This window comes from Camarhynchus parvulus, chromosome 1 (assembly GCF_901933205.1).
Source record: "Camarhynchus parvulus chromosome 1, STF_HiC, whole genome shotgun sequence".
In the NCBI taxonomy this organism is placed as follows: domain Eukaryota; kingdom Metazoa; phylum Chordata; class Aves; order Passeriformes; family Thraupidae; genus Camarhynchus; species Camarhynchus parvulus.
Genome location: NC_044571.1, coordinates 9,470,903 through 9,492,878, shown reverse-complemented (window position 1 = coordinate 9,492,878; position 21,976 = coordinate 9,470,903). Strand labels below are relative to the sequence as shown.

General features: G+C 35.7%; 1 protein-coding gene across 1 annotated transcript in view; it reads right to left on the bottom strand.

Moving 5' to 3' along the window:
* Positions 1–21,976, bottom strand: part of CFAP47 (cilia and flagella associated protein 47) — a 260,858-nt gene that overhangs the window by 36,716 nt on the left and 202,166 nt on the right. Inside the window, 2 exon segments of the mRNA XM_030954886.1 lie at positions 859–950; positions 1,585–1,744. Coding sequence (XP_030810746.1) covers positions 859–950; positions 1,585–1,744 — 252 coding nt within the window.

Here is a 21,976-nt window from a genome sequence, read left to right as displayed (position 1 = left end):
CATCATTGGCATTTGTCTACAAGTCAAGAGTCCTTAAGCAATATAAATTAATGACAGTACAAATATCTATGTTTTTTCAGAAATTGTCCCTATATCTCAATACATTTAATGTAGAAAGGTATTATATTCACTGATTCAATCCACAAAAAGTAAGCTGAAAGGACAAGCTGGTATAGAATTGGTCCCACATTTACACATTGAGCTGTAGTTTCAGGGTTATAGAGTTGAAAAGCTGTTTACAACTTCTTGTTTCATAGCTCTGGAATTGTATCACACCTTAAAAACACAGATGGTCAAATATATAAGCATTTTCTATCCCCAAAATAAGCAAGAACCCTCCAAGAATGTCTTCATCTTCTAATGCAAGTTTACTTCTAAAGAGCAAGGGGAAAACTTACTGCTGTTCACACTACTTTATATTCTGGCTCTGATAAAGAAATGAAATTCAAGGATGAGAAAAGCAGCAAACATCTCCTCCAATATTTTGCACCCTGTAGACTCTCCAGAAGGGTGTTCTGGGTATGCAAGAAGTCTACCCTTGAGTCAGTCCTTTGCTCAGCTTACCTTCAGTTCTCAAACTCAGGATTAATTGGGATACTGAAGGGTGCAGCCTTAAAGATTTAAAACTGCCCCCAATTCCTTTTATCCACAATAAGAACAAAGTTATGATCTAGATTTGCTTTGGAAGTGGGAGAAGTTTTTGTTTTTATTTTTAATTTGTGATTTTATCTTTTTTTAAGATATAGCTAAGTACTACTGCAAATTCTTGGGATCAAGCAGGTGAGAATATAACTGACTATTTGATTTTCTTATATATTCTTAGATATATTGCTCAAGCTTTTTTCAAGCATTGCCTACCTGATTTCTGCTGTGGTGCTTCAGGTGTTCCATTAATGGGATAGATCCAAAGTATTCCCTGAGTTTCCCCGTTCTCTGCTACAATAACATTTCTAGAAAAATACGAGTATCAATTAGACTGCTGAAAATTCTGTTTCCAAAGTAATCTAGAATTAAGAATTGTTGGAAAGGTTAGACTCTACTCTATTGTATGCTGTAATGCTAACCAGATCTGAGAAAAATATGAAATAAAATCCAGCTAAATATATCAGCTATAAGTTATATCAGCTATAACTTAGATCCACTTAGTCTATTCAAACATTATAGATCTGCAAACATTTGGCCTGATCTGCATTTTGTCAGGTTATGTTTACATTGAGATAAAATTTCTGTAGTTTATGAATTACATAAAAATATCAGGATGTAAATCATTATTATCCCAAATATATTGAAAAAAACAGAGATACTAAGAGCTTTCATTTGCTCAATATCCATAACAGCACCAGCAGCCAGTACTTTACATATTCTTTATTTAAAGCAAGAATTGATAGGTATTAAAACTGACAGATATCTTACCCTGAAGCTGCATAATTTGCAGGGTACATTAAAAGCTTTTGATGGATACCCACCGCCCTCAAAATCAGACACTGGACTGCCCTTGGGATCTACACATGAATAGTCAATGGGATAAATGGTGATAGGATTGAGCATCTCGACTGCTTTTTCCTTTCTATGAGAATAAATTACCTGTTTAAGTCTGTATTTGATTCACCAGTAACCTCATAAGGCCAGTTCTCACCGTTTTCCCTCATTACAAGAATTACCACCACTGCTTTATAAATTTTCATTTCAGCTGGCATGAATAACACAGGGATTTCCAGTTTTTCTTTTGGAGCTAATCGGATTCCTGCAAGATGAAACAGATTGTTGTGGCATTTTGGAAGTTTTCAAAATATTTTCTATCATTTTACTCATATCTTTCCCTTTTTCTTTTTTAATCACTGTTGAACCTTTTATCATATAGTATGACTGTCCCTGTAAAAAATTCCATTATACCCTGCCTTTGCTACAAAAAAAAAACCCCAAAACAAAATCACAATTAAGTGAATGTCCCACATTTAATATTCAGAGATCACGTGTAACATATGCATGTCAATCCCATGATTTTGTAGGCCCTGTCATGTTTTTTTCAGCTGTGAGTTACATCTGTGAGTAACACTGCATTAAAAAGATCAATCCAAAAACAAATGCTCACATTCAAGACAACTATAATATATTTAAAAGAACCTTCATTATTATTATTATTATTTTACACACCATGCCTTTTCTGTATGATTTTTTTATCTGATTGATTTTGCTGTTTAAAAAAAAAAGAAAACAAACTAAACTTATGTTGTTTGTAATGAAGGCAGCCTAATATTTTCAGTCTTTAAGGGCCTTCTTCCACTGATTTGTCAGTCTGCCAAGCATCAGAACATCTACCTCAGCTATTTCAGAAATAATCGAAAGATTACACAGAGTAGAACAAGTAAATCAGTCTTTTAACTACAAAGCTCTTTGTTTGAAAAGTATTCCTGGAATTTACAGGAAATGACACCTCAGGGTTAGGGTTTCAGCTTTAATTCTATCTGCAGAAAATCCTCTTAGTTATGAGTAGTGGCTTCTACATCAGGCTTTGAATCAGTTTTTGTGATAATATTTCACACTTTCTACAATGAATAGGAGCTGATGCAGGTCTGTGGGTACCACTCCCTGAGAACGACTGGACATGCAGCACCCTCCGGGGCATTGCTTCTTTGATCACCACAGGTGGCTTCATGCTCAAAAAAAGCAGCAGGGAAACTTCACCTGTGCTCCAAATGGTCACATTCCTCCAGCCAAAATTCCTCGAGGGTGAAGACCCCGGGGGTGAGAGTTGTAGAAGAGTGGGTGGTAGGGAAATTGTAATGCAGTCTTGGAATGGATGAAATGGGAAAAAAGGTGGATGCTCAGATGTTTGGGAATGAAGGTGGAAATGTTGGGAGACTGAGTAAAATGATGTCAAGAATACAGGAATGGCCAGAAAGACAAAAAAAATTCAAGTCACATCAGGGAAGGAGAGAAGGGTTTGAAAAAGCTCTCCAAAACACAGAACACCAGTCTGGACTCCTCATCTGCACTAACTCCCTACCAGCATTTAATGATAAAGTCTATTGGTGATATGCTTTTTGCTAGAAACACTCTTAAAATAAACTAACCAAATTAAGATGGGAAAATTAGGAAAGTTTTGAATATTTAAAACCACACAACTCTGCAGGTTTTCTACCTCTCCCAGTTAAAAAGACCTCAGGACATCAGAGACCACTGCCTCACTTTATTATGAATGGGAAAAGCCATAGGAAGTTCTTACCTAAACATATCTGAATTTCTGTGTGTAAGTTTTATCATATACTAATTATGAAAATTAACCAGCTGCTTTGCATTTGTGATTGCTTAATTCTTGTGTATTTGCAGGAGTTCATCATGGCAAGAGCAATTTGCCTTTGAAATAATTAATTGAAAAGTTTTGTATCATGAAAGAGCTTGAAAATATCCTAATTAAAATCCATTAAAATGTTAATATCTAAATGAAAAAAACAAACTATATATTTTTTTTCCAATTTTGATAAAACTTTAAGATTTTTCTTTAGATCTTTGAAGCATTATCTATCAAGCCCATACCCAAATTTAAAAGATATACAACATATACATGTATTATTGGCAATTACATGGTCAAAGTGAAAATCTTTTAAAATTAGCAACTCATTTTTAATCCAATATCTGAAATAAATAAGCTGGTATCAGTCATGTAACTATTTACAACACTTCTGAAGACATCTGAACTGGGAATTCCATCTCTGCTGGAATTTGCCCCCTTTGGACTTACTCTGGTCTAGTTAGGACAAAGGCATGTAATATCTTTAAAACAGAAGAGTATACTTCAGGATATATTTGCAATTAAATTGCCTTGAATCCACACATACATTGATACCAAAATAATGTAAACACTTTGTAACACCATTACAGTGCATCCTTAAGGTTCATTTGCAAAGCTTTCAACAGATGGCAAATAGAACGGACTGTAAACTCATAACCAGTTATATACCTCACATTACATATTTTGAATTGTAGCTTAATGATGCCTCTTACAGGACAGAGCCCCTTGGTTTTTTTAAATAGATTTTAATGCAGAATCCATATGATAGCATTCTGGGTCATTCTGGCAGAAAATTGGTTATTAAAGATCATGAAAAGACAAATTTTATAATATTGCTATTGAAACAGATTGTATTCATATATTTAATATAAAAATCTTCTTAATAGAAGATGGTCATAATAAAGGTAATTTTTACATCACCAGGCTTGTCTGCAGCTATCAACTAACCAACTGATCATTAACTGCTAATACAGATTTATTTCATTGTGATTTTGGCTAGTTAATAAGATAAATAAAATAGGCATAATGGCAAATATAATTTGCTTTTATTTCTTCTTTCCCATTTAGAGAATGCAGGCTAGCACACAAAAAATAGCTCTGTGTACAACTTTAATAAAAATCAGTATTATCTGCTCCTGCTTGCCTGGGGACCTCAAGTACTCTGCCAGGGATACCAAAAACTGATACCAATGGCTGATCCCTTGCATTCATGTAATTATTTAACTGCAATGAATATCCACAAACTCTGTGTAAGAAATCCAGAGCAAGTCCCTTTTCTGAACACAGGTACATCACATTTGATAAAAAGTTTTGGGCCAGATTTTGATAATACCTCACTCCTCTTTCACTGTCCTACAGCCCATTAGGAAACAGTTAAATTTAGCAGAGTAAGCTCACTGACCCATTAAAGACTGAAGGCATCTGACTCAAACCAAGGGCTGCAATTTGAGTCATCTGCCTTACAAAGAAGTGTGTGGAGCTCTGCATCCTCCCTCATTTCATTTTTCGGTAACCTTTTGTTAAGCCTTGCCTCTAGCCTCCCCAGAGGCTGCTGGAGAACACTGATTCTGTAAAAGATTCCTCAGGCATTGAGCCTAGAACTCAGAACTGGATTAAATAATAAATCAAAATGAGTATATTTCAAATTCGTAGCTACAATTCTTTGGGACACTGAGCTGTGGTTGAGTTTTGTGTAACTTTTGTGTCAGCCCTAGAAAGCTCAGCACTGTGAGAGCTAAAATTCAAGCTGCAGTGGATACCAATAGCTAGGATGTTATTTGGAAGGAATACAGATGGGGAAAAATGCATTTTTTGCCTCTACAGTAGATTGGGAAAAAATGTTAAGAGCAAGCATACCAGCCAGCATCATGGTAATACAACAGTGATGGCAAGGAACAAAATATTCTGCAATATATCATCCTCCCATTGAACTTTAACCTAAAGCTATCTATTTTTCATATTAGCAAGGTGCTTTGCAGGTAGATTTTCTAGATTTTGAAGGGCATCTCCCTGATTCACTGCTCTTAATTCTGTAGCATCTGAGTGCCTCCCATTGATTTTACCCAGAAGAAGAGCACTCAGTTCAGTCTCCTTTAATTGAAAAAGAGAGATGAGACAGAGCTCAGAATATCTTGTTGAAGTCTCATGGAAAATCATTTAGGAGGGGGTACTTTTATTTGTTTGTTTGTTTTCTTGATAGTTTCCCCATTAAAATTACTATAGCAGCATTTTGATTAAACCCACAGACAGCTCTGCTAAAATTAGCACTGGCCATGTAAATGTCAACTCACTATAATTAGGTCTGTTTTCTCCTATTAGCCTCAGAATCTGGAAAGGGCAACCTCCAAAATATTCATACACAGCAGCTGCTGCTGGGGAATTATTGCTAATTTCTTCTCAAGGAGCTCATCCAGAAAAGAATTGATATCAGATAGCAAAGAGTGAGCTACTACCAGCACACTAGTATCCAAAAAATGTATTGAAAAAGTCAGACTTAGGTATTAATTTCTTTTCATCTGCTGGAAAAGATAAAATCCTGGTTCACATATTAAAACTAAGACCTTTTATAGCACCTCTCCCAGAAGACTTTCATTGCTAAATCCCAAGAGTCTAACAAAGAACAGACAACATTTCTACCTTGACTCTTATTAAGGGTGGGTCCATTTTTGTTTGCATCTTTTTCTTTTTTTTTTTAGTGCTTCCAATAAGGCTGCTTGAATTTTTTTATTCCCTTTCATGAAAACATGATCATAATCCCTTGTTATGGATTCTAATTAAAAAACTGTGAGAGCAGCAGCCTGTTAGTTTTGCTACATCAGTATTATATTTATTCAGTCTCAATGAGTAAATATAAATACAATTTTCTGAATTAGAAGTCATTATACAACAGCTAACAGCCTCCATCTATGTAGATATTCAAAATTTGACTGGACATGGTCCTGGACAACCTGATGGAGATGACCCTGCTTGAGCCACAGAGGGTTTCGATGGACAAGATGATCTCAAGAGGTTCTTTACCACCTAAACAGTTCTGTGCTTCTGAAATTCTGAGGTCATGATAGATCAACAGGCTTTGTCTTGCTTCTCTTTTTAAGAATTCTCATAAAATGCATCCTTGTTTGCAAAACCAGACGCAGATACTTTTCTCAGTGAATTGCAGGTGATATGAAAAACAGTGCACCCTACAAAGGGAAAGCACAAAGGCAAGAACAAGAGATCACCCTAACATAACAATTAGATTTTTGGTGCAATTAAAGGCAAAGAAGCAGGATACTTCTAAGTGCATCTTCTCTGGGACAAATAAAATGGAACATAATGCACTTCAAGCTATATCAAGTCCCATACAAATAGGTAAGTAAAAGATCTAATAAAATAAACATGCAAAATGCCAAAAATTAAATTTGCTGCATCCCATGTTTTAATATTTACATCATCATTTTCCTTCTTTCAGTAAAGTTCATTTAGGCAAGTGGAGTGCAAGAGAGGTTCCTTCCACAGATGGTCCACAGATGGTCCATTTCTTGGGGACTCTCTGTTTCATGAATTATGGATACTTGCACTAAGAGACAGAGTTGTGTTTTCCCTTTCCTCTGGCAGTTTCACAAAATTCCAGAATACCTGAAGCTGGAATGGACCTCTGACAGACAAGTGGTCTAATACCTCTCTCCCAGCAGAGTCACCTACCTGGACCACACTCAAAAAGGCTTTGGACATCTCCAAGGATGGAGACTCCATAATTTTTCTGGGCAACCTGTTGCAGTGCTCAATCTTCCTCACAGTAAAAAAAGCATTCCTTTTGCTCAGATGAGAATTTCTGTGTTGCCTGTCATTGGGCACCACTGAAAAATTCCTTTTTCCATCCTTTTTGCACACTCCCTTCTGGTACTTATACAGAATAATGAAATCCCTCTGATTTGATGAATTACTTAGTTGTAAAAGTTAAGTCATGAATATGCAGCTCAGATGCTAATAAACAATTTCACAAATGACTGGATAAAACTTTATAAGTTGCTGTAAGAAAGACATGGCACAAATAAACGCCTCACAATATCAGTACCATAAGCACACTATAAAATGTATTAGAGCATGTTTATAAGATTTGTTCACCATTTTATGGATCTTGTATTAATACAGTTTTGAGTACTTCTGGCAGAGACTTTCTAGATTATTTAATTAAGATTTTTCATTTAGAATAATTTCTTTCTGGTACAAAATAATAGATTCAAGTTAAACACTTGCTATTTAGATTAAAATAAATGGATTGAGAACAGGGCTCAGTAATTAAATATGTTGTTTCATTTAATGCAATTTATTTTGGTTTTAAATTAAGCATGTCTGAAAGGCCAAGTATAAAGTTTTCCTTCCATTTACAAAATTATCCTTCCCTAACTAACAGCTTATATTGCAGTTTCAGTAAAAATCAAAACAATTATTTTGACAGATATTATATTTTGACCTATTATATTTATTTATTGTTGAAGTGCAGTAACAACTATGCTTACAATGGTTAAGTACACAGAGGAAAAAAATGTTGCCAAGTAGAGTAATTAAACCTGAGTAGAGTAATTTCTCTGCTGACAACCAAAACAAGCAAAATCATACTTAAGATCTTCAACTCCAAGAAAACTTAAAAAAATACATGTAACAGAGATCATGAAAGTCACATTATCTTCTTATGAGAGTAAATTAAAAAGTTTTTTAAAGCCCAATATAAAATTGTCACTTAATACATTTCACAACAAAGTCTCCATCACTTCCCAATCACATCTGATTATAAATCTTGATGAAATAATCTTCTGCAGTAATACACAAATAATGTAAAAACCTAAAGTGATTTATCATAGATCACCCCTCTTATCTCTGAACTCTGATACCTGCAGCTTTGACTTTAGGTAGTTATTAGTTCATTATCTGTCTAAAAATCAAACAGAAAATAGATTTATAACTATTGTGGAACCAACATTCATATAGGTGCCACATTTCATTATATTTCATTATATTTTACATCTCTGCTGTTACCTTATGCCCTTGTCTTGACACCAGGGAGTATCTTTGCAATTGTCCTTCAGGGGCGATGGGCTTGGGGCTCATTTGACAGAAATCCAGTTGGGCAGCACATCAGGAAAGCCACACCCAAATGAAGGACATGAGAGGAGTAAGGAAGCAAGGCTGAACTGAGCAGTACAGAGCAACACAAGGCAAATGTCAGAGAAGGAAAATCATTGTAAAACCAGGGAATAGTTCAGCAATAGGGATGGAAAAATGAACAAACAAAGCACAGGAGGAACCAGCAAAAGGGTAACAGGCATAGACAGTAACTTGCAAAATGAAGCTACAGCAGACAGAGAGCAGAATGCGTGGAAAAGGCCAGACTATTATATTAAAGTTATTTGGCAGAGGCAATGCCAAAGAGATAAGAGTCAGGAGTGAAGAATAATCAAGAATGAAAGTAGTAAGTTTTCTATTTATCCTGTGGTCCAACACTTGTTTTAAAAATTCATGGTGTACAGACAGTTTCTCTTGCTTTCTCCTTACAAATCTATTTTATTCCTCCAATAATCTGAGAGTTGGTAGATCTACCCCATCCTCCTTTGACCAGTTCATCTATTTTAAAATTTTTTATCATCCTCATTTTCCTTATGACAATTTTACATTGATAAAACTCTGTAGATCATTCTGGCATCCAAAATCTAAATGTCTGCAACATAGTAATGTCTTAGATCCAGAGTCACTGAAAGCAGGAGACAAACTTCAAAGTTGAAGAATAAGATGCAAAACCTCTTCCAAGATGCAAAACCTTTTCCTCAGCACAGTAAAAGATGCAATTCTACACCTCTTCTCTGAGTGATTCTATTTGTGACAGACTAACAACAGAAAAGTAAAAACTCAGTTATGTTAGGTCAATTTTCCTTTCCTAAGCTAAATATTCATTTTAGTTCTGCACACTTGTAAGTATAACTGACATTCTCAGGAGAGATTAATTGATAAGTAGTTATACAGAAGAAAGACCATAAACTCAGTGTGGATGGAGAGTGCTGAGCTGAGTGGAGAGATAAGATGGCCGTATTTTTTAACAATAGGATCTTACATTCTATACTTCAGTAACAGAAAATCTACTCAATCCACTCAACCTCTTTTGCTGGGGTGATGGGCTTGTGTTGGTTGTGTTCTGTGTACAAAAAAACAGTCTACAAGCACAACCTGCCTACAATCTCAACAAAGTAGAAAGTTACCACACAAATATTTTGAAAATGCAAGAGCCACACAAGAAATGGCATATGCTTCTTAAACAAGTGTGACTTTCAATTTAGTGCCCAGCCACTAAAAACACCACCAAACCTTGTCCTTTCTCTCTTAAGAAAAGTTCATGCTACCCTAAGATAAAGTACGAGCAAGTAAATTAGGACTATGACAACTTCTCTATTTCTTAATCTTTTTCTGGATTGAAACATACACAAAAGTGTCTTGAGTTCATACCTGAAAGGAAACTGTAATTGCTTCAGTTCAGATGTAATTGAATTTCTGACATATGTCAAATATCTGATTATTTTTGACAGATGTGTTTTTACTTTCACTTTATACTTCATGGATATATGCGTCTCTTAATCTGATCTCTGAAAGCACTGGCAAATTCTGAAGCTATGGCAGATTTTAATCAAAATCTGCAAAGTGTTGTGAAATCACTAATGACACCAGTTGCTGTTACATCCTTCTACTTCTCACATGCAACCAAAAGTTGTACTGCTTGCTACAAGTATTCATCAGAAGATACATCATACTTCATACAGCAGACAGTAACTGGAAAGAGTGTGAGTCATATTTATATTAATATATATATATATATATAGGGAGAGAGAGAGAGAGAGGGAGAGAGAGAGGGTTATTCATTTTCATAATTCTGGTAAGCACACTCTTCATCATTTGAGGTTTTACAGGTTTCTGTAGTAAGGCAGAATTGATTTCTGCCTTTTTTTTTTCTTTTCATACTCAAGAAAATAGGTAAAGATGGTAAGAAGAATCCCTCTTTAAAAGTAATGCTTGCCCATTAATTTGACTTGTGTCATAAGACAGTAGCTCAGTGAATGACAGAGCCCACAACATGCTACATGTATTTCATAGCTATGAACAGCAGTATTGTTGTAAGTGGACTAACAGTAACTTCTTCTTAGCCTATCAAATTAGACAAATATTTTTATTGCTCCACTTTTGTATCCTTTTGACCCACTCTACTTTGTGCAACATGCTAACATCAAACATGTGGCAATGCCAGCCTCAATGTTAAACCATGACACTGGTCAGCAAGTAATCTCCAGATTCCAAAATTCTGAAGAAATTATTTACATTTTTTATTCCATCTGAAAATAAATCTGCCTTAAATGAGAATATATATCAAGCTCCTACTTACAAAGAAGAAGAGCAAATAAAATACAAAAGAAAATGCTTTTATTTCATTAAAAATCCCTAGGCAGAGCACTAGTTTTAGAGCTGCAGCTTCAGCAGCAGCTTCTTTAACTACTCTAAAAGTTGGCCCCTTAAATGAAACTTTTCTCCTATTCACAGCTTTTCAGCTAGAGTTCTTTGTCCTTGTCCTTACAGGTAAAATATTCAAAGGTCAGCCAGGATACTGTTGCAATGTGACTGAAGCATTTGGGGCTTAGCTAGGAGCTGATGTCTTCAGAGAATGTGGACTTCACCCAGAAATAGCCTAAGACACTAACAACAGCCATAGACAACTTGGTACTTAAACCAAGCATTCTTCTCTTCCTAATGCCAGTTACATGTTCAAAATGTTTCTTGTGCTCTATGTAAGCAAAAAGGAAAAGATAAAAATCATGGGCTCTGAAAACAAGGTTGCAGGACTCAATTCATAAAACTTTATGTAGGAATAAAAAATGCCTGAGAACAAAAGACCCTTCTTTTTTTTTTTCCTATTTATTAGGGTGTCATTTTGATTACTTCCTTGGCCAGGAGAAAATGCAGTCAAAAAATAGCCTGGATGTCACTGCTGTTGGATTTTATCTCATTTTTAGGAATGAGCACTGACTTGACTGCAGTGGCCTCATACAGAGGCCAGCAATCATACCTCTAGGATGACAATTTATAGAATACATCTTATGTTCTGACTGTTCTCATTGACATGCAAAACCTGCTCCAGAGTTTATCAAGACCATCACAGAACAATAATTTGTCCCTAGAGAAAGTACAGAAAAAAAAATCAGCAATATTCTCTAGCAAGAAACTCTGTTGAGCTGTCAAGTGCCTTTCTACTTCAGTGATATTTTTGATTTTTATGGACAAACTAGTAACTCACATTGACTTGTTCTTTTTCTAACAAGTAATGATTTCTGACAGAATCCATTTTTTCAAACTCTGAAAATTCGCATGTCTACACAATATCATCTTTTATTGTCAGTGCAATCTCACATCTGGTTATGTACATTCCTGCTACTCAATCATTACACCATGTTAGAACACATCAGCTTAGAAATATCCAGAAATATTTTAGCTCTTCTACAAAGACCTGGGAGATGCTGGATCAGCAAATGTGACACATGGCTACTTACTTGTCAGACTCGGGTATAGCTACAGATCATATGTGAACTTCATTCAGACTTCATTCAAGTAACTCAATATTTTATCCCTTGAATTTCTGTTGTTAATATGATAATTATTACAATTCTCCTGGTCCCCTGAGGGGCAATTGAAATGCAGTATGAGTTTCCAGCCATAAGGACAATTAGCAGCTCATGGCTGGGGACTGTGCATTGATTCCTGTTGTGTGAACAAGGTTAAAATCACCCCTGCAGCTGTAATTTAGAGCAAACAGTAATCAAATATACAATAAATATATGAGCTGCCGACCTCTGAAATTCAGAGATTAATATAAAGGGATATACTTGAGGGCCTCATGAAAAGAACAAAATGTTTAGAAGCAAACATGTAGGAAATTAACTAGATTAAAAAACCAAATAAAATTAAGCCTAAAAGTGGGAATTAATATTAAGATATTCTGGAAGGGATCAAGGACCCAAATTACTTGACAGTGTCAGGATGATTGTGAATCATAGAGAAGACAGGCTTTGGATGACTCAATGGTAATGGGAGCTGCAGTGTTTCTGAAGAGGGGCGGCTGCTGCAGATCCTGTACCTCTCTGTGAATCCAGAAATGGAAACCATTTGGTTTCCAATGGAAACCAAATGATACACTATCAGCCACAACTCAGAAGGCAAGATGACTACTTCATTTTCACACAAAATACAAAACAAATATCTAAAATTTAGCTTTTTTTTTTTTTTTTTTTTTGCACAAACTGTTTGAGTTCCCAGTAAGAGACCAGTTTTCTTTTGATTCAGGAAGGAAGAAAACTGATAATTTCTGATTCTTTTCTAAAACTTAGTTAAAATATAGCCAGAGATAAAACTACAACACCTTTCTGGAATAGAAAGGAGACATTTTAGGTCAGTAACTGTAACTTCCTCTGACAATAACTTGTGGTGAGATAAATGGGAATGAAAATTTTCATGCAAGTAACTTAATCGGGATAATACATTTTAAATCTGTCAAAACAAGAAGCTGTCAGCCTTCAAATCTAAGCCATTTTTTCTCTCCATATGGTTTAGTCTCTAAAGCAGCTCAAGGCACAAGTGATTTGCAGCCAAACAGTGAACAAATGTAGGGACAAATGCATTTCCCAACAGCTGCTTGTCATAGGTGCGAAGTGAAGAAAAGGCAGAGGAAAAAAATCCTGTGTGCAAAGATGACAAGGAACAGATCTTTACAAACTGTCATTTGGTATCAATCTAAAGGAAAAACAAAAAAGTTTATTTCCTGATACGTGGCAGCAAGGAGTTGGAGAAGAGTAGAAAAAAGAGTTAGAAAAATAGCAGCTCATTTTCCTACAGTCTATAGCTTTTTCTGGTTGAATATATTGGGTGTCAAAATTTAATTTAATTTTTAGATATATTCCTTTTCTATATACACTAATGACCAAAAAACTTACAATGCTGATTCTTTAGAGGCAATAGGTTACAAAAGTAAAGAAAAGAAAGCTTGTACAGTTTGTATCTATTGATGGTACTTGACTTCTTGACCCTGTTTTCATCCTGATGTAGTAAAAGAATAAGAAAAATAATATAATGGAAATTCTGAAAATTTTAATTCAGAAATTTCAAAGTACTTTTTTCCCTTTTTGGGTTGTATTATTAAAGCATGTTTAAAACATATTCGATTATGCAGAACTCTGCAGAGATCTTTTTTTGTTTCTTCACAGCTAAACATTTCAGTCATTACGATCATCTAACTTGAGTTCAATACATAGAAAGAACTCATTTGAAAAAATCAAGGTTCAGTCTCAATAACTCTTCTTGAACAAGAGAATTTAATTAGGAAAAATCACAGCCACTTGATTTAGAACTTGTCAGCAATACTGAATCCTCCACGTTTCATTGAGAATTGTTCTGAGAGTTAATTAAGCTCATTGTTAAAAATAGATTTCACTTTTAATTTGTCTACTGAATAACACCGACTTGTTTTCTGTCCCTGCTTTTTTCTGTGACCCTGAATGCCTCATCACCAACATTCTGCTTTTTAGAGAGACAGGACAAACAAATTGACACCAAAATTCTCTTTGGTCAGTTGAGTAATTAGAGATCACTGAATCTCTCCCTCTCACCTTGAATCATTTAAACATGTTTTTATTACAAAGATGAACAACTGCAGAATGCAACCCAGGCTAATTAACATTGTATATCAAATAGAAGGACACTAGAAGTAAATAGGCTTCAAGAAGTTGGAAAAAAACCTCTGCATTTCTTCAATCAATGAGATTGCCATCAAAAAGTAGAGGTAGCAGAAAGCAGGAAAAAAGGCATTTCCACTTAATTCAGAGTTGGGAGAATTGGGTAAATCTATAGATCAAAGAAAGAAAAAAACACAAAAATTAATTCTTGATTTGGAAAAGGGATAAATCAGTAAGAAGAAAAGATTAACAGGATACAGCTTGCGATTTTTCATTTGAAAGGATGTAAAGTAAGCTGGAAAGATAAGGATTATCCAAAATTTCCTCAACAGTTACCGACAAGCTAATATATTGTCTAGTGTCACTTGCTATTATGTGTGATGAAGCTGATTTGCTTGTTTGTGCATGTAGGAAACAGGTTGCTGACAGAGGTTTGAAAACCAGTTCTTTCCAGCAATCAAATTCTTATTTTCCTATTTAATGGAAAAGAGAAAATTGTATACATCGCTAGAAAAAAAGAAATTGGAACAGCCCCTAAGAGGACAGCTTGCAATTCAAGTTCTGGGTTCTGCTGGTAGTATGCAGCAGAGGTAATAAAAAAGGTAACAAACCTCGGGGATTAGCTGAAATTACTGGCACTTATTGTGAAAAAGGGAATGCTACCTGTAATTAATAGATATCAATCTTTATGGGCATATAATCTTTGTTTTATCTTAGTAACTTTCTGAAGGAGAAAATTACTTAATTTATAAGGGATTTTCAGTGCTTGTGAAGAAATCAGATAAAAGACAATTCAACATCAGAAACTGGTGCAATGCTATAGTTTTCCCCTCAGTGTAAAAACAGTCTTATAACACAAGCAGGCGAACAAGGCAATCAAAAAACATGATTTGCATTCTTTAAGTTCATCTATTACAAAAAAAAACCTCTCAAGTTAACTACACTGAATTTAATACCTTAAAGAGGCAGTTAATAGCTTCAATTTAGAGATAAAAGGAACAATCACATCACGAAGTTTCACAGACCTCTCGATGGTTGCATGGGATAATTTTCATTCCATGTCTCCTTTTGGACTTTGTATGAAAATTTGTTTTCCCAATGCTTCACCAAATGATTATGAGAGTCTTCTTACATTTCAAGCCTCTGGATTTTATTTTGAAACAACCGCAGCTTTAGTAGGGGAAAACCTTTATTATACCTATAGCACTGTTTCCCTGGTTTAAAATGAGTAAAATGCTAAATTCCTTTGCTCAAGTAAAAGAAGATCTGTGAAAATAAAATCATAGAAGTACCTTAACAAGATATGAATGCAGAAAGTACTTAAGGTTCAGTCCACTTTCACTACCCATATAAATTTCAGAGGCTTTGAATATTTTTGCAAACACAGATTTTACCTGATGTAGTATATAAACAGTAAAAAGAGTAAAATCCTTGAACATAAACTACTGCATGGTAAAAATAACATTCTAGCAAGAGGAGTCTGAGAAAGTAAAACCCTCTTCTAATGCTCTCATGACCCTTTAAATTACTGTGCAAAGAAGTTAGCTTAATTTCCCTCCACTCAACAGATGATACTAGACCAAATATGTGATACTAGACTATGAGTGTAATAAAGCATCTTATGTACATTGTTAAGATAAACTTTGATGTTCAATGAAGAATTTTGTGCTGCAGGCTTCAGTGGTTGTGAGGTATTATCCCTTCATACAGTAAAGGTCACGATTTAAACACTTCTCAGCTATTTGCAATCTAAGTCCTGGTTCTGCATTTGTCTAAGAACACACAAATGATGTTCAGTACCGAATACCAAAATCCCCTCTGCTGACTGACTTACTATGGCTTACGGGCAGAAAAAGCATCCCACTGAAATTAAGGCCAAGTCTGGGTTAGAGTTACAGCCCACCCTGGCCTTTCACACACAGCAAACACAGCAGAAGTGCCCAAATTTCCTCTTTCCTGTGCTTGTTTGGGCCTTACATGGGTTTTTTGAGCTTGGTATCAGCAATGCATTTTAAGAACTAAATATTGTTTAAACCTAAATATTATTGTAAGATGCAAGATTGTTAGTAATGTTGATGACTGAAAGCATCAACCTAATCTTCAGGTAAACACAAAGGATTTCACATAAATATTGTAAAAGCTGAAAGTAAGATCCTGTATGAATCATAAAAGGCAGTGAAGAGAAAGATAAATTTTTGCTGAGACTAATATGAAGAGAGAAGTGGAACTAGTGAGATGCATTCTTTTTGCAAATACACTCAGGCAGGTACAATCCCAAATGCTTTATCCTAACAAAACAGGCCCTGACTAATCATTCAGGCTTTGTGACAGAAAAGTAAATCAGGGAATCCAAATTCCCCCTGGTAACTGAAAGATATCAATTTTAATGAGATTGTGAATAATTTATTATCTTTCCCATAAAAAAATATTTTGAATAATTTGTTAATCTTAGTAATAGTATGGCAAAATATCTAGGGAAGAATGAAAGCAGCAGAGTACAAAGAAGATGATGTTCATTTTAATTAAATTATTCCCCCCCTTCAGAGAACAGCTTTAAAGACCCCATTTGGCAAGAAATTGAGCTACAGCATTATTGCTTCTGGTTATATCTTATAAGCAAGGAGAAATATATAATTTTGAGGTGAACATACAGATTATGGGCATATCAAATTATTTATCAAAACAATTAGCCACACAAATAATCCTACCTCTATTCACAGTACAGCAGTTAGAATAGATGCCTGAAATACACATTTATATTCCCTGTAATTACTCCCTGTGCAAGTGAGGCAGATGTTTAAATTTAAATTCTTTGCTGTCTTGGGATTGTCTTACCTACCTGAAATTCATCAGATTCAAATATGCTACTGAGTTGAGACTGAATAACCCAAATGCATCTTTCCCTATAATGAATAATCTGACTTGTGAATCCAACAGCTAGCAGCTCTTATTTCAATTAATCACATACCCTTCCACAAAACCAAACATATTCTTTTAAAAGTGTATAAACTTTATTAGGTGATGTTTAGGGGAGAGAACACAGACCCTCTTAAATGTTAAATCTCATTATTCAGCAGGACCTTTTCTGCTACTTGTAAAAAATGTTGGATCTAGCTATCAAATACAGTGCAAAACTAAAGCTCAGACAACACTGACTTCACCAAGAAGGAGAAAATGCACATCTGCATGCCCAGAACACTCTGACAGCTTTCCTAACGAAGTCAACGAGTCCTGAAAACTTTGTGACTAAAATAATGAATAAAAATAATATTTAAAAAGCCACCCTCTTCTCTCCTTTCAGTTTGTTCCTGACTGCAATTCAGATTGAGATTTCACACAATTATAGCTCAGAACATTTTCAGACAGCAACAGAACTATGTATCTATTGAAGGGTTGTAGAACTCCGAGCAGAGAAGGAAGACAAAAGAATTTATAGAGCTGTGGAAAATGCGTAGAAGCAAGTTAATTGTTCGGTAGGACAATTATGGAATGACCTGGTCGTATAAATTTGACTTGTGTGATTGGGTTTTACAGAAATACAAGATAAAAAAAGAGACACTCTTGTATAATACACCTGAGTCTATGTTACATTGGACAGAATTCCAAAAGAGATTCCAGGCACATCCTGTTGTTCACAGGACTTACAGAGAGTACCAAGGGTTTGCAAAAACATCTTCTAAATACCTGTGCCCAGTGACTCCTCACACTGCACTGGAGCCTGGACATCTAAGAACATCTCATGCTACTTGGAATGAGAAAAAAAGGGTCAGGACAGGGACTATCATAGATGTGTAAAAAGTTTAACACTTGGGAAATAAGACATTTAAAATCAAGCTGTTCTGCAAGCCAAATTCTGATTAAGAAAAACCTTAATGGTTTCCTGACTTTAAAGTTTGTGCCACTATATTGAGAATTCTCTTACCACTGTGGATAAAAAAATTGTTGTTTAACTACTGAATGCATACTACATATATATATATATGTATATATATAATTTTACTTTCTCTTAGCTTCTGTCTTATACTTGACACCCATTCTTCACTGACTAAAAGAAAAAAACAATTAATGCAAACATTTGACAAAAAATGTTCTAGAAAAACTCAGTATATGATAAAAGAACATTAGTTCAACAGTGTAATTATCAAGCACTTTTAAGGCATAAAACTTCAAAGCTGAAAGATCAGTTTCAATAATGCCTTCTAGCATTTATGCTTTAAAATAAAATCTGTGCCTTGGACAGTTACTTAAAAAGGTAAGTTTAAATTGGCCTCTCTCCTGGAAAGTGTACAGTAATTAAAACAAACAAGCAAAAAAAAAGACACCTAGCTCTTCTTTCCCTCAAACCCTCAGACCTACTTTTGAAAAACTTAAAATTTTATCATGCTCTTCCATCTCCAAATGCTCTTACAGAAAAGGTTCAATTTCTTTCCCACACATACCCCACCTCTTCATTTTGAAATGTTAAGGGAGTATTTTCAAGAATTCCGTAATTGTTTTCAACCTCTATAGGGAAAAAAAAAATCTGTAATTTTCAAAATTTCCATACATTTTTTCTATTAATACCAATGCCAGTAGGATGGGTGAGTTTTTTGTTGTTCCTTTCATTTTTAGTCTTTTATCCTATCTCAGAAAGGTTAGACCTCAACAAGGTTATCTCCAACATACCTTCAATGTTTCTCAGAACACAACAGCTGGATAAATAAGCAAAGTCAACTCAGAAACACAAATGAAGAAATGAAGAAAAGCTACAGCAAAATCAACAATTTTAGTTCTCAGTCAGCAAATTAGCTAGCTTAGAGGGCAGGAGGGAAACCTACTCCCCACAGTATATTTGGGGTCCAGCACGGATGTGGAAGCATCTTGCACAGATGAATTAATGAGAGACAGAGATGTCATTGTTCCCAGAGCAGAGGAGGATGGGGAAAATGGAAATAAAACAGATATCCAGAAAATCAAGCCTCTTAATTCCCTTAAGAAACAACTGATCGATACTGCTGGTAACTTCCCCACTGTGCATGGGCTGCTGGAAACAAAAGATTAGTACAGATAATTTTTTATAGCCAATTTAGAGCTAGACATAGATTTACTGAGTAATTTACAGGTTGAAAGAAATCTGTATCTCTGGAGTTTTCCCTGGGTGTACGACCTAAAAAGGCGCAGGCTAGAATCAAGAATCAGGAAGAGGGGAGGAATTAAGCAGTTCTGTCTTATTCAAGGGCACATCCTGACTCCATCTTGTCCATTAACAGCTGTTATCAAATAGATTACCAGCAACATGCTATTCAAAGTCAAAATTAATAATCTTTTCATTTTCTAGTTCTATTGAAATTGAAGAAGATAACTTCTTATCAAGTTATACAACAGAGCAGATATTTTTAAATAGAGAAATAGGCCAAGATAATGTGAAATAACAGCCTCCCCTGAGGTGATTTGCATAGCTTAAATGCACTGAAGTACTGTACTCTGGATGTTCAGTAACAAATCATGATATTCTGAAGGAAAACTACTGCATGGCCTAGCTAAAATCTGTGAGGCAATTATAGACTGAAAATCTATTTTTCATGATAAATCCACATGAGAAGTCTTCTGTGCATCTACGTGAGACTATGCAAAATCTGGCTTTCTGATGTCTTCCCTTCTTTTATTTGCATCCGGAATATCTTTTTTCTCTTCTTTTGCAACATCAGGAGAGCATGCTGAAATAGAGAAATCATTTCCTTACCCAGTCAAGGGAATGTACTGTTCTTCTCCTTCAACTCACAGGGTTGTTTTTAAGAGAATTTTGCTGTTACTGTGCTGCCTTTCACTTCCTTAACTTATTTCACTAGAATGGATTCCTGGCAAACACATAAAGATTTGTCGACAGCATATAATCCATAAAGAAAGCAAAATTCAAAGGTAAAAAGAGGGCATATAACAGGCCAAATAAACATATATAAAGTATGTATGGCCTGAAGAGATTTCAGAGAAGTACAAAGAAAAATGTTTCAGCTTTGTCCTTCTTTATACTAAACGGCATGAGTGTCTTAAAACACGACACAAAAATTTCCCTACTGATTTTCCCTATGTGAGGGCAGCCTCAGTTTTGCTGTGGCTTTAGAGAGCTCTCTAAGTTGTTCCTTGCTGACAGCAGAGACAACCAGCACTCAGGAATGCCACCAGCTTCACCTCATTGATTTTATCACACATCTCTCTGGAGATAAATGTGGCTTGGACCACACAATTTGTGCTGTCACGTCCCAGGACTGAGGAATGACACCCTGTTTCTCTGTCAGCTGTAACATGAGGACACTGCTCTTTCAGAATGGCTTCACAGGGGAGAGGTAAGCCAGGGTGATTCAGCAATCAGGAAAATGCCATGTGCATGGATTAGGCAGAGATCCCACACCTTCCTTTCTGCTGGAAATTTCACAAAGCAAATCTACATCTGTACAAGCTTCCAGGTACCATGATAGTACATCAGAGAAAAATGAACAAGGGAAAATTCCAGCTGGAAGTTTAAACAAGGAACAGACATTCAGACAGATACCCAAATAAGGCCAGGAAGGGAAATCATTGTGTCTGGCACAATGAAATAGTTTCAAGAAAGCTATTTTGTGGAGAGCATAAACAGCAATTTCTTCAAAAGCACAAGTAATCATTTGAGTAGCAGTTCAGCTGTCAGTGATGCAGATCCTAACTAGGTACAGCAGAGCACCACTACTTTGGATTGATTCTACTGAGAAAAGTAATAAGGTGTGAGAAAATAGCTAAGAAATAACTCAAGGACGCAGTAAAAAAGTTCTGAAGTGAAAAGCTATTTTAAAAATCTATGATAAAAACCCAAAGAATCAGAAGGTGGTAACCCAGCAATATCATGGATGAACCCATTCCAAGACAAAGGCTGACCTGGCCTCAAATGACTAATGACAACCTGGGCAGCAGACATGCATCCTCTGTCTCATTGGGAATACTGATCATGGTAACACCTACCCTGGCAGTGTGTCAGTCCTGGTTATCTACTGCATGTTTCAGACCATAAAACAAACCTGTGTATTCTGAAATTACACAAATCTTGCTTGCAAAGTCTCTCTCTACACAGCAAAAGATGCCCACACCAGAAGTGATCGCAGGAGGAAGGAATCCGATACTCTAAGGGGAAGGACAGGTAGGTTTCTCACTCAGAGGACAAATCCAGAGAAGATGGCATTAAAATATTCTCAGGAAGCTCCTGGTTAAGTGACCAACTCCACGGCACCTCCAACCACCAGGGACAATCACCCATCCACAACAGGATACAGCCTGTCAGTAAACCTTTCTCTGACAGACTGGTGCTGAGGACACATGGACCATAATTTTTATACTAGATATCCAACAGCCAGTGATTCCTCATCTAGATGCAGTCTCCAATCAGCTAGCCACTGTTCAATATTCAGTAACAGTACAGAACTGAAGTTAAGCCTGACTTTGTGCACTGAATTGATCCAGGAGTTAATCCTGGACCCTCTCACAAAGCCAGCCCTAATAGCACCAAGAAAGCAGGGCCAAAAGTAGTAGTAAGGTATAAGAAAAAATTGAGATGTTAAAGGCAGCCTGATCTAGCAAACTATGTCCTTTCCCAAAAATTACAGACAGCAGATTAGAAACAAAAGATGATTTGCAGTCCTAAGAAGTGAATATACCCACAGATGGAGGAATACTATCAGCTGGAGCCACTGATGGTGGCCTTCAACAGAACCTCTGATGGAACTTATAAAGTGTAAAATTATTTCTGCTTGTTGTGAGGGACCAAACCTTGGTCACAAAATGCAGTTAACATATAGAAGAGGAAAGCAAACTTACTATTTTTCAACATGTTTTCAAACTAGCCTGCTAGAATGAAGAAATATTTCTCATAGCTCTTTAGCTTTTTTTCCTTTTCTCTGGCTCTTCAAGTCATTTTGAGATACTGAAGGCATTATAAAAG